Source organism: Syngnathoides biaculeatus, chromosome 13 (genome assembly GCF_019802595.1).
Source record: "Syngnathoides biaculeatus isolate LvHL_M chromosome 13, ASM1980259v1, whole genome shotgun sequence".
NCBI classification, from domain to species: domain Eukaryota; kingdom Metazoa; phylum Chordata; class Actinopteri; order Syngnathiformes; family Syngnathidae; genus Syngnathoides; species Syngnathoides biaculeatus.
The window spans coordinates 27922885-27938717 of NC_084652.1; the positions used below are offsets into that span (position 1 = coordinate 27922885).

At 42.9% G+C, this 15833-nt stretch overlaps 1 protein-coding gene and 1 long non-coding RNA gene across 2 annotated transcripts in view; one reads left to right on the plus strand and one right to left on the minus strand.

Annotated features, from left to right (window-relative positions):
- The window catches only part of agla (amylo-alpha-1, 6-glucosidase, 4-alpha-glucanotransferase a), a 233519-nt gene that overhangs the window by 112086 nt on the left and 105600 nt on the right, over positions 1-15833 (plus strand). The window contains exon 10 of the mRNA XM_061838544.1: positions 8057-8154. Coding sequence (XP_061694528.1) covers positions 8057-8154 — 98 coding nt within the window. The remainder of the gene's footprint in view (positions 1-8056; positions 8155-15833) is intronic.
- The window catches only part of LOC133510529 (uncharacterized), a 67893-nt gene that overhangs the window by 20538 nt on the left and 31522 nt on the right, over positions 1-15833 (minus strand). The window lies entirely within an intron of this gene.

The window sequence follows — 15833 nt, forward strand, 5'->3', positions numbered from 1 at the left end:
TGCACTCGGAGTCACAAACCCCTTGGGTGCCGCGAAGGAAGCTTTCGCTGGGGAACAACACTGAGATGGTATTGTAACTACATAATCAAAAAATGTTCTCCGGTGGGAAAAAAAAAAAAATCACAAGTATTTATACAAGAGAGTCAACAGCCTGGATGAGACAACGCGCAAAACAAGGAAATGGGTGGGACAAGGGAAGTTGCTGGGCGAGGCTTCGATGATGTGCAACCAATCAGCAAACGGGATAAAGCCTCTCGTGCTCTCAATGGTCAATGTCACACCGGGAACCAATCAGAATCAGCTTTATTGGCCAAGTGTGTAGAACACACAAGGAAATTTTCTCCTGCAGTCAGTGCTGCCCTGGTACCACATACAGAACAGAAAACAGAGAACAAAGAACAAACACATTAACAAGAACAAAGAACAAGAGATATGCAGTTACAGATGTGCAACATGCAGTCTTCTTCATTTAGAACAGTTAAGAGTGTGTCAGCGCCCCCACATTATGTTTAGCTCCACCAGTAAAATAACAATCATTACCTTTGCCCAATTCACATTTGGTTGATTCATATCCAACGGTCTCAGAGGGTTGTCTGGGTCATAGCGGGTTCTCTTGTGAACCATGTTAGGGATCTAACTGGGTTGATCTCATTATGAATAGAGCTTCAGGAAGTTTGAGGGCTGATCCCACAAGAAAGGCTTCTTGTTGCCAATGATCATCTTGAACGTTTGATGCCAAAGCTCTTGAGAGGTTTTCATAGGTTTTGTGGGATTGTTCTTCTTTAGGTCTCACAGGAAACATATTTGGGGCATTTGTGTGAAGATCTTCATATTGTTCATTTGTTGCTTCTCCTTGAATTTGAAGCATCTCCATGGGTGATTTATCATTACTAGTTTGTTTCCTTGGGGGAATTACATTTGACCATTTATAATTGGCATCGGTGGCCTGCCGCTCTGCCAACAAAGAGCGTTTTAACCACCTGAACCCCAGAGATAGAAGCGCCCGCCTCAAAGAACCCAGACTCTGCTTCCTCATAGAAAGGCATGTTGTGGAATTGAGGAGTTCTTTGAAGTATTCTCCTCACCGACTCACAACGTCCCGAGTTGAGGTCAGCAGTGCCGCATCCTCACCATACACAGTGTTGATCGTGCACTGCTTCTCCCTCCTGAGTTGCTGGACGGTGGACCAGAATTTCCTCAAAGCCGTCTTAAGTCGTTCTCTATAGGCCTCACCAGACTTCTCACACGGCCGGGTGTTTTCCTCAGTGACCACCAAAGCTGCATTCCGCTTGGCCAGCCCATACCTATCAGCTGCCTTGGGAGTCCTACAGGCCAGAAATGCCCGAGAGGGCTCCTTCTTTAGCTTGATGGCATACCTCACTGGTGGTGTCCACCAGCGTGTTTGAGGGTTGCCGCCACGACAGGCATTGACCACCTAATGGCCACAGCGCCGATTGGTCGCTTCAGCAATGGAGGCGTAGAACATCGTCCACTCGGACTCAATGTCCCCCGCCTCCCTGGAATATGAACAAAATTCTTTATGAGATGGGAGTTGTACATTCTTTCATATTGTGGAATCTGCCACCCTTTCCCAGAAAACCCTCACAATATGTTTGAGCCTGCCATGTCGGACCGCCATCTACCCCCACCATCGGAGCCAACTCACCACCAGGTGGTGATCAGTTCACAGCTCCACCCACTCTTCACCCGAGTGTCCAAAACATGGAATCGCAAGTCCGATTTCATGACCACAGTCTCAGTCATTGAACTGCGACCGAGAGCATCCTGGCACCCAAGTGCATATGTGTACACCCTTATCCCTGAGCATGGTGTTCATTATGGACAATAGTTGATGAGCTCAGAAGTTCAATAACAAAACACTACTTGGGTTTTGATCGTAGGAGGCCTTTCTTCCCAATCACACCCTTCCAGGTCTCGTTGTCATTGGCCACGTGGGCATTGAATTCCCCCAGCACATTTAGGGAGTCCTCAGCGGAGTGCTCTCCAGCACTCCCTCTAACTCCAAAAAGGGTGGGTACTCTGAACTGCTATTTGGTGCATAGGCACAAACAACAGTCAGCACCCTTACCTCTACCCAAAGGCAGAGGGAGGATACCCTGTCATCCACCGGGATGAACCCTAACGTACAGGCACCGATCCAAGGGGCAATAAGTATACCCACACCTGCTCGATGCCTCTCAATTCGGGCAACTCCAGAGTGGAACAGAGTCCAACTCCTCTCAAGAGGACTGGTACCAGAGCCCAAGCAGTGCAAATCCGACTGTCTAGTCGGATTTTCTTGCCCTCACACATCAAGTCGGGCTCCTTCCCTGCCAAAGAGGTGATATTCCATGACCTAGAGTGAGTTTCTGTAGCCGGGGATTGGAATGCCAACGTTCCCCGCCTTTGGCTACTGCCCAGCTCAAGTTCCACCCGACTCTTATGGCCCCTCTCACAGGTGGTGAGGCCATGGGACATTACCTCGGAAAAGCACCCATGTTACCCTTTAGGGCTGTGCCCGGCCAAACCCCATGGGTGAAGGCCCGGTCACCAGGCGCTCGCCTTCAAGCCCCACCTCCAGGGCTGGCTCCAGAGGGGAGTTTTTCATCATTGGAGTCTTATTGTAGAGCAAGAGAAACTGAGATCAATATTTGTGTTAATCATAGTAATTTTTCTGACATACATAATACTTGTATCATTACATAATGTACATTTTAATTCAACCCAAGGTTAAATCTTTTTTGCCTCCTCTTTTGTAATTTGTATTTGTGCTTGCTTCAAATTCTTGAGGTCATCTGTTGAAAACTGCTCCATCTTTGTCTCGGCAGTAACAGTGACGAAAAGTAAAAAAAAAAAAATGTTTGGTTTGCACAATATTGAACATTTGATTGTCGTTTTGGCCAATAAAATCACTAAATGACATGAACAAGACATTTTCATCCACACCTATACTTGCAAACAGAACTAACTAAAGTTACAGTATTCGAGAGTTCTGGTCCATTCTGTTTCTGTACATGGTTAAACAAAAGAAGATGGCGCAACAAATTCATATAGTGTTCTTTTGATAAAAAACTCCACCCCCTTCCACACAATGGTTGTAACTAGTACAGGAAGTTACCTAACCACAACACTTATCGCAGGACTAATCGGGAGAAATGTCCTGACTGACTCTCCAGTTAAAGGGTTAAGCTACCCCTTTTAACCCAGCCAACTCTAACGCTGTGCGTGCAGGAGGACGGGAGCTTCTTAAGTAGGTGTCAAGATGAATTCGCCTAGGTGTACTAACTGCTTTTAGTTTTGCAGAGCCAATCCAGCATGCCTCCACTCGTCTGTCTTGTCGACTAACCTTTCCGAGTAACAAGGTGACAAAGTGTTCGCTCTGCTTTTACAGCAGCTCCATCTCTTATGAATCGATTGCACTTGTCATTGACCTAGCAAATTTAACAATCCTTATTAGGATCGTACGGATTTGTTTTATCTTAAGACGGAGATTATCAATGAGTGACTGATTAAAATAGAATTTTTACGACTAAATGATGTTAATGTTGATGATGCTCGATCTTTAATGAGATAGAATGGTAATAATGAGATAACTCAATATAAGAATGACAAAGACAGATGAAGATGGAAATTTTAAGAATTTAATACAATGATAAAGATTGTTCAGATAACATTCATTATACAGTTATCCCCGCCAGACGCGAGGTAGGGTTGCGATGTTAAGGCAAAATTCAATGTTAATTGAACATAAATCAATAAAAGTAAAAATGGTTTAAAATGATAAAAATTGTTCAGATAACATTCATTATACAGTTATTCCCGCCAGACGCGAGGTAGGGTTGCGATGTTAAGGCAAAATTCAATGTTAATAGAACATACATCAATAAAAGTAAAAATGATTAAAATGATAAAACTGATGGGAAGAAGAAGGATAAGATAAATGATAACAATAGCAAAAAGCAATATAAATGAAGGGAGATTTAAACCGTCTAAATGCATCAGAAATTAGGGATAATAGACATTTTTGAGTGAGCCTGTTAGGGCTGATCAAGTCCTATATAGCTCGAAGCCTAATTTAATAATAAGGGTTTTCGGGATTACGGATAAATTGTCAAGACAACTTGCCCTTCATAGGTAACCACGTAATATCGCTGGTATTATCCTACGATTACCTTATTATAGTAGTTTTACTTGTGCCCAATCTCAAAAAGAGTCGTCAATTTAAGCACTCCAAGTTGCCAATTCCTTCTCCCCGCCAGCTTGCCACACGACTATTACACCTATAGAAAGACCTTGTCTCTTTGTCAGCGAAAACTGACCAAAAAGTTCCATATCCAAGATTTTTATAGCTTTTTGTTGGAACATTCTGGAAAATGTTGGCTGAATCTACGCCTAGTGGGAAGGGCCTCCTTTGGTTCATCCTATTGGGCCCCATTTGCCATTCCTGGCTTGACTTGTCACGCCCTTCTTTAGCTTCACTCAATTTTGTCATTCTCCCTTTAATTAATAAATGCATCTTTTAAAAAATATAACCACAACTCTCGTTCGGTTTCACCCTAATTTTGAACAATAGCATAAATGTATCAACATTCTTGTGAATACAATTCTCTCATGCATTCTCAGGCTTGTTTTAGTTGGTTGCTCATCATGTGTTGCCTTGTCTGAGAGATACAGTCATACACAGGTTATGTTCTTTTCACAAAGCTGTTTCAAAGCATCTTATTTTCTGCTAAAAGTCCAGGGGAAAAATAGTTGAAATCTATTTCTGCTTGCCGACTTTCTGCGTGATCATTCGAGTGTGACGGACTTCCTGTTCAGTAACTTGACGCTGCAACCATCTTGAAAAATGTTAGGTGTGGCTTGACAGCTGCATCCTGTCACTGTCTTTATATCAGAAATAAGATGTGAATACAAAGATATAACAATAATTGGGTTCTTAAGGCTCAAAACATGAAACTTAAGCCGTACACCCCAATTGTTATCAATTCGCTCCATTGCTATTTGTGGTATGGCAACCTATCTGACACTTCTCAACAAATTGGAGCTGGAGTGACCAAAATCATGTCATATCTTACTTCTTCATGCTAAACCAAGGGAACAATCTCCAGGTTTATTTCAACGCCAGCTATGTATGTAATCTAACTTTAATCCTCGTTTGTACACACTACCCGGATCGGGCAAGTCAAATCTGAAACAGTATGTAATCTTACATAAATCCTTGATGTCGTACCTCACTTCTAATATGGTTTATATTCTATTATTTTGGTGCAAGCACCCTGTGTACCGTCTTATGGGGGCACAAGCCAGTGCAATCTGTAGGGCGCTCCCAAGGTCAGATAAATGCAGAGGGCTGCATCACGAAAGCCTTCCGTCTTAAAACTTTGCCAAACAAACGTGATTGTTCATCTCAAGAATCCCATCCCGGATCAGTCGTGGCCCGGGTGAACGCCATCTGCCCCTGGCGCTGTTAACCTGCAGGGCATCGGTGGTAATTCAGTTACTGTGGGTCAAAGACAAAGAGGAGGAGGAAAGTGGCTTCATCAGCAGAAAAGAAGAGATTACAACTGAGTGGAGGGACTTTGAATGTTGGGACTATGACAGGAGAAGCTCAGGAGTTGGTTGACATGATGATGAGGACAAAGATTGATACATTGTGCATCCAAGACAGGAGGTAGAAAGGTCGTAAGGCTAGACGTTTAGGGGCAGGGTTTAAATTATTGTACCATGGGAGTAGATGTGAAGTGAAATCGAGTAGGGTTTTTTTTTTAAAGGAAGACCTGGCTCAGAAAGTCTTGGCGGTGAAAAGAGTATCAGATTGAGTGATGAGGATGAAACTTGAAATTGAGGGTGTTATGTAAAATGTCATTAGCGGCTGTGCCACACAGGATGGGACCTAGAGTTGAAAGAGAAATTCCGGAAGGAACTAAATGAAGTAGTTCTGAACATCCCAGACACAGAGGGAGTTGTGATTGGTGCAGATTGTAATTGACATGTTGGTGAATGAAACGGGGGCAATGAAGAAGTGAACTAAGTGACGATTTGGTGACGAAGATACAGAAGGTTCATCACAGGTACAGATTACAGATGTCCCTCCTTGCCAATGGAGGAATGTATTGCCAGGAAGATCCTACGCGATAGCCAATGGTAGAACAGCTCAATCATGCCACTCAAACCAAGATACAAGAAGTTCTTCATGGGTAAAGATTGACGTCCCTCCTAGCCAATGTGATCCCAGGAAGATGCACCGGCAATAGCCAATGGAATAGCAGCTCTATCGCGTTATTTTCTAATCAAGATACAGTACAAGATGTTTACGATTGGTGGAATCCAGTACCATTTTTTTCCTTTCGTAGACTGAATTTCCTGAATAACTCGAGACAAAATTTTTCCGGGAGGATTTTCGTAACCTGAATATTTTGTGAGTAGAAACGTTCGTAAGTAGAGGTATGACCTTTCGACTTGTCCCGTTTAAGGTCGCCACAGCGCGTCATCTTTTTTCGTTTAGGCCTATCTCCTGTATCATCCTCTCTGACACGAAATGCACTTATGTCTTCCCTCACAACATCCCTCAACCTTCTCTTTGGTCTTCCTCGTGCTCTTTTCCCTGGCAGCTCGTTCCTCACCACCCTTCTAACTAACATACGCTCCCTCCCTCACCTCTGGGCATGTCCAAACCATCAAAGTCTTTTCTCTCAAACCTTGCCTCTAAAACATCAATCTTTGGGTGTCCCTTTAATGAGCTCATTTCGTATCCTATCCAACCTGTTCACACCAAGCGAGAACCTCAGGATCGTCATTTCTGCTACCTCAAGTTCTGCCTCCTGTTGTCTCTTCAGTGCCACCGTCTCTAACCCTTACATCATGGCCGGTTTCCCCACTGTTTTATAAACTTTGCCCAAGCAGAAACTCTTCTGTCGCAAAACACACCAGACACCTGCCACTGGCTGTTCGAACTTGCTTGGACCCATTTCTTTTCTTCCTTACCACACTCACCATTGCTCTGGATTGTTGTCCCCAAGTATTTGAAGTCATCCACCCTCACCATCTCTTCTCCCTGGAGCCTCACTCATCCCCCTCCACCCCTGTCATTCACACATATATTCTGTTTTACTTAAGATAATCTTCATTCCTCTCCTTTCCAGTGCATCCCTCCATCTTTCTAATTGTTCCTCCACCTGCTCCCTGCTTTCACTGCATTTCACAATATCATCTGGGATTCTTTTGATGAATATTTGTTTGGCACATTTTTACGCCGGATGCCCTTCCTGACGCATCCTTCTGCATTTATCCAGGCTTGGGACCGGTCTACAGATGGCACTAGCTTGTGCCCCTTGCAGGGCTGCATTAAGAAGCAGTATGACTCATGACAATAAAGGCTTTTAATTGGTTGGATTGAAATATATATTTATATAAAATTCAAAATATTAAAGCAGGTTCAATTTTGCTTGAAATCATCCCAAGATTTGCCTTTTTTAAAAAGACTGTTAAGGTAACAACACAATATTGCTGTCTTGCATTTATTTCTTTCAACTGCATTCCAGCTTTCCATGTAACATTGGCCTCTTCTGAAATAAATTTTCAGAAGTCCACTTGTTCCTTACAAGTCCAGAAAATGGTCTTTTTGCCAATCTGGACCATTTATGTTCCATTTTTAACCATAAAACAGTATTTATTTGTACGCAGAAGTTGAATTTTAAATCCTGTAGGGAACATCACTAAATTTTGTACCTTCGAGATCATCATTGAACCCGAATGGTACCCTTCATTTTGATAGTATCAGGGGCCGTATTTGCAGTTTGCGCCCTCAAGTCAAAGCAATAATTTGCAGAATGATACACGTATGTAGCGCTAGAACATTGTAAATTGGATTACTTGTATCTCAAGATAAAAGTGTATGTTTTTGTCAACGCCTATTTCGAAAAATGTTTTGATGCTGACCAACCTTTCTGAGTTTGATGACATAAATAGTAAAGTGAATACAATCATATTCTTTATTAGTTTTTTTTTTTTTTAGTTTTTATTTATTTCATGTTTACTTGGAATTGTTTACTTGCAGGGAGCCAACTGCATTGTGGGGAATGTAATGTATGAGCGTCTGGCTGACCATGGACCGAAATTAGGCCCCGTTAGCAAGAAGGACCCTCTTGTTACCAGGTATTATTTTTTTTCATTTGCCTGTCATCGAAATTTGACAACTTATTTTTAACCTTTTTAACTCAGGTTGGTGAAATGTGTATTGCCAGACATCGATGTGAAAACACATTTGATTTTCGGAAATTCATCATGGTGATGGTTTTCAGATTTGAGAATAGTATTGGAAATGCTGAAACGAAAATGGTTGAAAATGGTGCTCAGACTAATAGGGATGAACATTGAATATTAAATACATTCCTAGGTGTGCCATTGATTGACTCATGTGTTGCCAGTTAACCTATCAGAACCTTACAAAGCAATGACCACATCATCTGGGCTTCTCCATATTCTTTAAAGACTTTTTTTTGTGAATGTAAATGATTGGCCTCAAAGAAGGTAATTAAAAGTCTCATTATTGTGGCATTGAACAACCAACTACTTTTGGTTATCCTGACTGACCTGAATTGTGACTGCGTATGTCAGTTTCCGTGATTAGTTGTCTTAACCAACAAAAACTTTTCGCATGTTCAATAAAAACAAGCCATGGTTTACAGCCAGACTTAGGCAACTCCGCATGACTAAAGAGGCGGCATGTCATAGTGGGGATAAGGCCCTCTACAATTGCACGAGAAACCAGTTGACAGAGAAATTAATATGGCAAAGAGGGACTACGCAGCTGAATTGGAAAAACATCTTGGCGCTAATGACTCCAAATCTGTCTGGCACAGATTACAATATTTTACTAATTACAAGGGACGTTCTCTCCCAGTAGAAAACAGTGCGGACTAGCCGACAACCTCAATGGCTTTTACTGCAGATTTGAAAAGGACACTTTCACACCACGCACCCACCAAGCCACACCATGTCCACACCACTGTTTAGCATCTATGAAAAGGACATTAGAAGATCATACCACCATCCCAGTGGTCCCCAAAAAAAGCATCAGTCTCAAGTCTTAATGACTACAGGCCTGTTGCGTTGACATATGTGGTCATGAAGTTCTTTGAATGCCTTGTGCTGGACCACCTAAAGAACGTCACAGCTGCCCAGCTGTGGACTCACTGCAGTTTGCCTATTGAGTGAACAGGTCTGCGGATGATGGGATAATGATGGATCTGCACTTAATCCTTGAACATTTCAACAGCGAGGGAACCTCTGTGAGGATCCTGTTCGTGGACTTCAACTCTGCATTTAACCATCATCTCTTAACTCCTCTCCTCCAAGCTTCTCCAGCTCAGCGTCTCACCTGGCATCTTCTAATAGATCTACATCATCCTGACGGGCAGGTTACAGCAGGTAAGGCTGGGGGACACCACCTCATCCACGTGCACTATCAGCATCAGGGCACCCCAAGGTTGTGTCCTCTCCCCACTGCTCTTCTTGCTCTACACAAACGACTGTACCTCAAGGCACCTGACTGTCAAACTCCTGAAGTTCGCAGATGACACTAGAGTCGTAGGACTCATCAAACATGGCAATGAGTCTGGGTATCCACAGGAGGTGTTGAGACTGGAGCTTTGGTGTGGCCAACACAACCTGTCATTGAACACTCTTAAGACTGTGAGATGATTGTGGACTCCAGGAGGCATCCTTCACCACAGCTGCCCCTGATGGTGTCCAACTGAGTTGTGTCAACTGTCCAGACCTTCAAGTTCCTGGGAAATACAATCTCACAGGACCTGAAATGGGAGACGAACATCACCTTTATCGTCAAAAAAGCCCACCAAAGAATATACTTCTTGCGGCTTCTGAGTCAGCACGGCCTGTCAAAAGAGCTGTTGAGACAGTTCTACACAGAGGTCATCCAATCAGTACTGTGTACCTCCATCACAGTCTGGTTTGGGCCGACCACAAAAAAGGATAAACTCCGACTGCAACGGACAATCGAAACCACTAAACAGATTGTCGGCACCACCCTATCCACCCTTGAAGACTTACACGCTACTCGAACTGGGTCAGGAGCTGGCAGGATCCTTTCAGACCCTCCACATCCTGGCCACGATCTCTTCGAGCTCCTTCCGTCGGGTAAGTGCTCCCGATCAATGCAAATCAAAACTCGCAGGAATTCAAACTGTTTTTTCCCTCTGCCAATTAATTAAATTCTTGATCAGCGAACCTACTATTTTCCAACTTGTACCGTTGTCGGGACACACCCTTACTTCCTGCTGGTGCAATCATTATTAGTATTAGTAATATATTCTGGATACTATCACACGGTTCATCAATTTAACCTGCTCCTTTTGGACAATTGTCATTGCACTGGTCTATAACCGAAACCCCGAATGGTTAACGGCACTCTGTACAAGCTTAATATAATGTGGGGCGTTGATGCCCTCTTAACTGTTCAAAATGAAAAAATCTCTGCATCTTGCACATCTGTGACTCTTATAAGGAACATTTCCTATAAACTGAATGGCTCTTATTTGTTCTCGTTAGTTTGTTTGTTCTTTGTTCTGAATGTTCTAGCAGGGTGGCACTGACTGCTGGAGATAAATTCCTTATGCAGTGTTATACACTTGGCCAAGAAACCTGATTCTGATTCTGATTCCCCACCCCCGCCCAACGCAAAACTGTCTCTCGACTAGCCTAACTGCTATGTTAGATCTGACAGAGTCTAAAGGCTGTGGTCAATATCGGCGCTCAGCCCACACCACACGAAGATCGTCCTCCCAATCCCCCTCGCCAGAAACCACCATCTATTAAGATGCAAAGGGCCCCTCCTCCAACCATGAAGAATCTTATCTGCAGATCTGACAAATATCTTCAGTTTCTTTTCCAGAATAAGTCAGACCAGAGATGTGGCAATTTTCAGCCCTGTAATTACAACGTAAAGAAAGTCAAAGAAATATGGGATTAAAAAAAGTAGAACTACAAACTTAGTGAGAATAAAATGTGACTCTATAAAACCATTATATCCCCTTCTCCCTGCAAGACGACCTCTTTTCAGAATTAGGTCACAGTATGAGAGTGGCTTGAAATGTATTTCCCCCCCCCCTTGTTAATTTTTTTTTGCATGTCTGTCACTCAAAAAGGTTTCAATTCATGAAACCAATTTTAATATCACTCAGAGACGACCCGATGTAATCAAAATAGCTTTTTTCAAATATTTCAATTTATTAAGGCACAAAAAAAAATCTGTGAAAAGTAATTGCCCCATTTTGGTAAATCACAAAGTCATTGTGACTAACTACAAATTTGTGAAAGGTGAGTTCAATTTCATAAGCCACAACCAAACCTGATTACCACCAAACTTGTTCAATGAAGAAATCACTTAAATAGTAGGCTACAAGATCTCAAGAACTCATCCATCATGCCTTTTTCCAAAGGAATTCAAGAAGAAATGCGGGGAAAAAAGTGAGTCTGAAAAAGATTACAAATCCGTATCCAAGGCTTTGGGGTTCCAGTGAACCACTGTCAGAACCATTATCCACAAATTGAGAAAACTTGGAACTGTGGCAAACGACGACTCATCCAGTAGGCCAGTCAGTGTAGGTCAGTGTTCATGACTCTACCATAAGAAAAACATTGGCCAAAAATGGCATCCATTCCAGAGTTCCCTGAGTAAACCCCTGCAATCAGCAAAGAATACAAAGCCTTTTCTGACATTTGCCCAAAAAAACATCTGGATGATCCTCAAGACTTTTGGAGATACATTCATTGGATGGACGAGTCAAAAATTTCCCGTTACCTCTGGTGTAAAAATGGCGCAGCATTTGACAAAAATACTCTTTCACATAACTTCAGTGTGTGGCTCATCATCTTTATTCCTCTGTAGTTTCCACAGTTTTGAACATCGTCTTTGTTCTTAAAAATGGCGAAAACGCTTTTCCTCCATTCTTCAGGAATCTTCTCTCCCGCTAGTATTCTATTGAATAGGTTGGTCAAAAACTCCACAGCCAACGCACTAAATTGCTTCCATACCTCCACTTTTATGTCATTGGGACCAATGTCTTTCCATTTTTTATTCTGTTCAATGCCTTTTTAACTTCTCCCTGACTAATCAATGCCACTTCCCAGTCATTCACGCTTGCCTCTTCTATTCTAACTTCTCTCCCGTTTTCTTCATTCATTAACTTCTCAAAGTACTCTTTCCATCTACTTTGCACACTGCTGGCACCAATCAACAAATTTCCATTGCTATCCTTAATCACCTTTACTTGCCGCACATCCTTCCCATCTCTATCACTCTGTCTGGCAAACCTGTTGAGGTCCTTTTTGCCTTAGTTCGTGTCCAACCTGGAATACATGTCGTCATATTCCTGTTTAGGCTTTGCCACCTCTACTTTTGCCCCACAGCACATCTCAATGTATTTCTTATGCCCACTTCTTCTTTGCTAATCTCTTCCCTTGGATGACTTCTTGTATTTTGGGGCTCCACCTCCAAGTCTCCGTCTCCCCTTTCCTACTAGAAGACACCCCAAGTACTCTCCTGGCTGCCTTTCTGAAAACCTTGGCAGTAGTATTCCAGTCTTCTGGGAGCTCCTCCAGTCCAACTAGAGCCTGTCTCACCTCTTTCCGGAAGGACACACAACATTCATTTTCTCAACTTCCACCACCTGATTCTCTGCTCTACCTTTGTCTTCTTAATCTTCCTACCCACTACCGGAGTCATCCTAAAGACCACCATCCTATGCTGTCAATCTACACTCTCCCCCACCACAACCTTACAGTCGGTAACCTCCTTCAGATTACACCGTCTGCACAAAATATAGTCCACCGTCATGCTTCTACCTCCGCTCTTGTAGATCACTCTATGTTCCACTCTCTTCTGGAAATATGTGTTCACTACTGCCAATTGCATCCTTTTTGCTCAGTCCACCACCATCTGCCCCTCAAAGTTCCTTTGCTAAATGCTGTACTCACCCATCACTTCTTCATCGCCTCTGTTTCCTTCACCAGCATGTCCATTTAAATATGCCACAATCACAACTTTCTCTCTCTCTCTCTCTCTCTGGGATGCTCAGGACTACTTCAGCTAGAATTTCTCTTTCAACTCGAGGTCACATCCTACCTGTGGGGTATAGCCGCTCATCACATTACACATAATACCCTCAATTTCAAATTTCATCCTCATCACTCGAGCTGCTAATCTTTTCACCTTTTCATCAGATATTCTTACCCAGCTCTTCCTGTTAAATATCTGCCTCTCCATTTCTCTTCCCACCTACTCCATGGTATAATAATTTAAAACCTGCTCCTAAACTTCTAGCCTTACTCCCTTTCATCTTGCTGTCTTGGATGCACAACATATCAACCTTTCTTCTAATCATCATGTCAACTAACTCCTGAGCTTTTCCTGTCATAGTCCCAACATTCAAAGTCCCAACACACAGCTGTAGGGTTTGTGCATTCCTCTTCTTCTTCTTCCGACTAAGCCGCTTTCCGCCTCTTTTTTGTTTTCGACCTACATTATCTGAATTTATACCTACGCCTTGTAGATTAATATTTCCAGGTGCGGGTGTAGGAAGCCTGGGCCACGATTTAACTGTTGCAGAATTTGTATGATATACGCTCAAATATAGTGGGCAGTTTTATGCCCTTCCTGATGCAATCCTCTGCATTTATCCGGGCTTGGGACCGGCCGACAGGTAGCACAATAATGTTCTGCCCAACGAGCTGCAGATAATCAAAAGGAAGCAATCAATTAAAAAAAGATACACAATTTACATACGACCTCATCTATGTTAAAGTTAAGGTCAAATGAAAGCAATCATAGTAAACACAGACAGCACATAAGGTACACAAATCATATACTACCCATGTTAAAAATATAAAGGATATGGCGATTTCAGGGATACGTGGATGGAGGGGATTCAAACCACAATGGCCCTCACTAGTAGTTCAAGGTTGAGTCGACGATTGATCTTTGGTCCTCGTTGTATACCCTACGTAGGTAATAGTGTTAATGCGCTCGGCTGTCTTGACGAGCAGCTTCAACGTGAACGATTCGGCACCAATTTGGGTATTAAGATGACTTGTTAAATTTCCCAAGTCCTCCCGGCCCTCGTTGTACAAGTTATGAAGTTACTCATGTTCGATGTTTCTTCAACATCCACAAATTGATCACAAACGCGTCTCGTTGTTAGCAAGCTAAGCTAAGGAATACTAGGCTGATAAGCAACTTTAAGTTGGCGTTTCCACTCGCCCAACCTCTTATTGGTACTCACTATCCTCATTGTATACGATATGTAGGTTTTGCAGGACGTGTAGATACTAGTGTTTGATGTTTTCATCCTCAGTAAATATTGGAAAGCAGACGCTTTTGATGTTACCATCTCAGCTAGGCTAACTTGGGCCAAGCTGCTTCGATGTGAACGATCCGACTCCAATTTTGGTACTTAGGTTGCACAGATGGTGGTGGTTTTAGTCCACTGAAGTTGTCGCCAGGAGCATCCCACGGCAAGTATTCACAACATTCGGTCCAAAATCAGCAGGATTTATCGAATTATGATCGGGCTGGTCAGAGCCTTCTGTTTAAAGGGGAAATCCAGTGCGTGCATAAACAATGTATCCATGATGTTAAATCCTCTCATTTAATAGTGTTTTGAGAAGATTATTATCGGCAATTAAGAATGTTCAGGGGCGCTGACATTTTCGCTAGTCACATGGGCGTGGGCGTATATGACGTGTACCGTGGCGTTCCAAATGCTGGATTTAGATGGGACACCATTATGCCTTGCGCTGATTTCTCGGATTTATCCTCATTTGAGGAGTGTGATCCCTCTATAGTTGGAACACACTCCCCGGTCACCCTTCTTGAAAAGGGGGACCACCACCCCAGTCTGCCAATCCAGAAGCCCTGTCCCCGATATCCACGCGATGTTGCAGAGGCATGTCAACCAGGACAGCCCCACAACATCCAGAGCCTTTAGGAACTCTGGGCAAATCTCATCCACACCAGGGGCCCTGCCACCAAGGAGCTTTTTAACCACTTTGGTGACTTCAACCCCAGACCCAGCTTTCTCGTGGGAAGGTGTGTTGGTGGAATTGAGGAGGTCTTCGAAGTATTCTCCCCACCGACTCACAACATGAATACAAACCTGGTCGAGCTCTGAGATTGACAGACTCATGTAGAATAGTGGAGCCCAGAGGCCAAGGCAAACATGAAGTTACATTTAGCTATTAGTTGCACACAAATGGAATAAGTTGCCAACAGAGGTCACGTCAGCCCCAAGTTTGAATGTTTTTAGTAAATTTTTTTTTCCTCATGCTTTTTAGAATATTTCCACTTTTTTAAATTTCTTGCACTGTGTGCCGTTTTTAATTGTACTTTTCTGTTTAATTTTTTTAATATATAATTTTTGTTGTCATTTTGTCTTATAGGTTTTTTGCTTTTTATTATTTTATTTCTTTGTATTCATATGGTTTTAGTCATGTAAAGCACATTGAGGATATGAAATGCACTTGTATGTATTTTGACCCTCGCCACAGCGTGTCATCTCAGATGAATGCTCATATTTGTTTGCCACAGTTTTGTTTTTACACCGGATACCCTTCTGACGCAACCCCTCGGCATTTTTCCGGGGAGAGAGCTGGAGCCTATTCCAGCTAACTTCAGGTGAAGGCAGACTACACCTGGAAATGGTCGCCAGCCAGTCGCAGGGCAGATATTGACACCATCCCTGAGCGGGAATCAATCCCACGCTGCCTGCACCAAAGGCACCCGTGTGTACTACTACACCATCAGTGACTCCCTATAT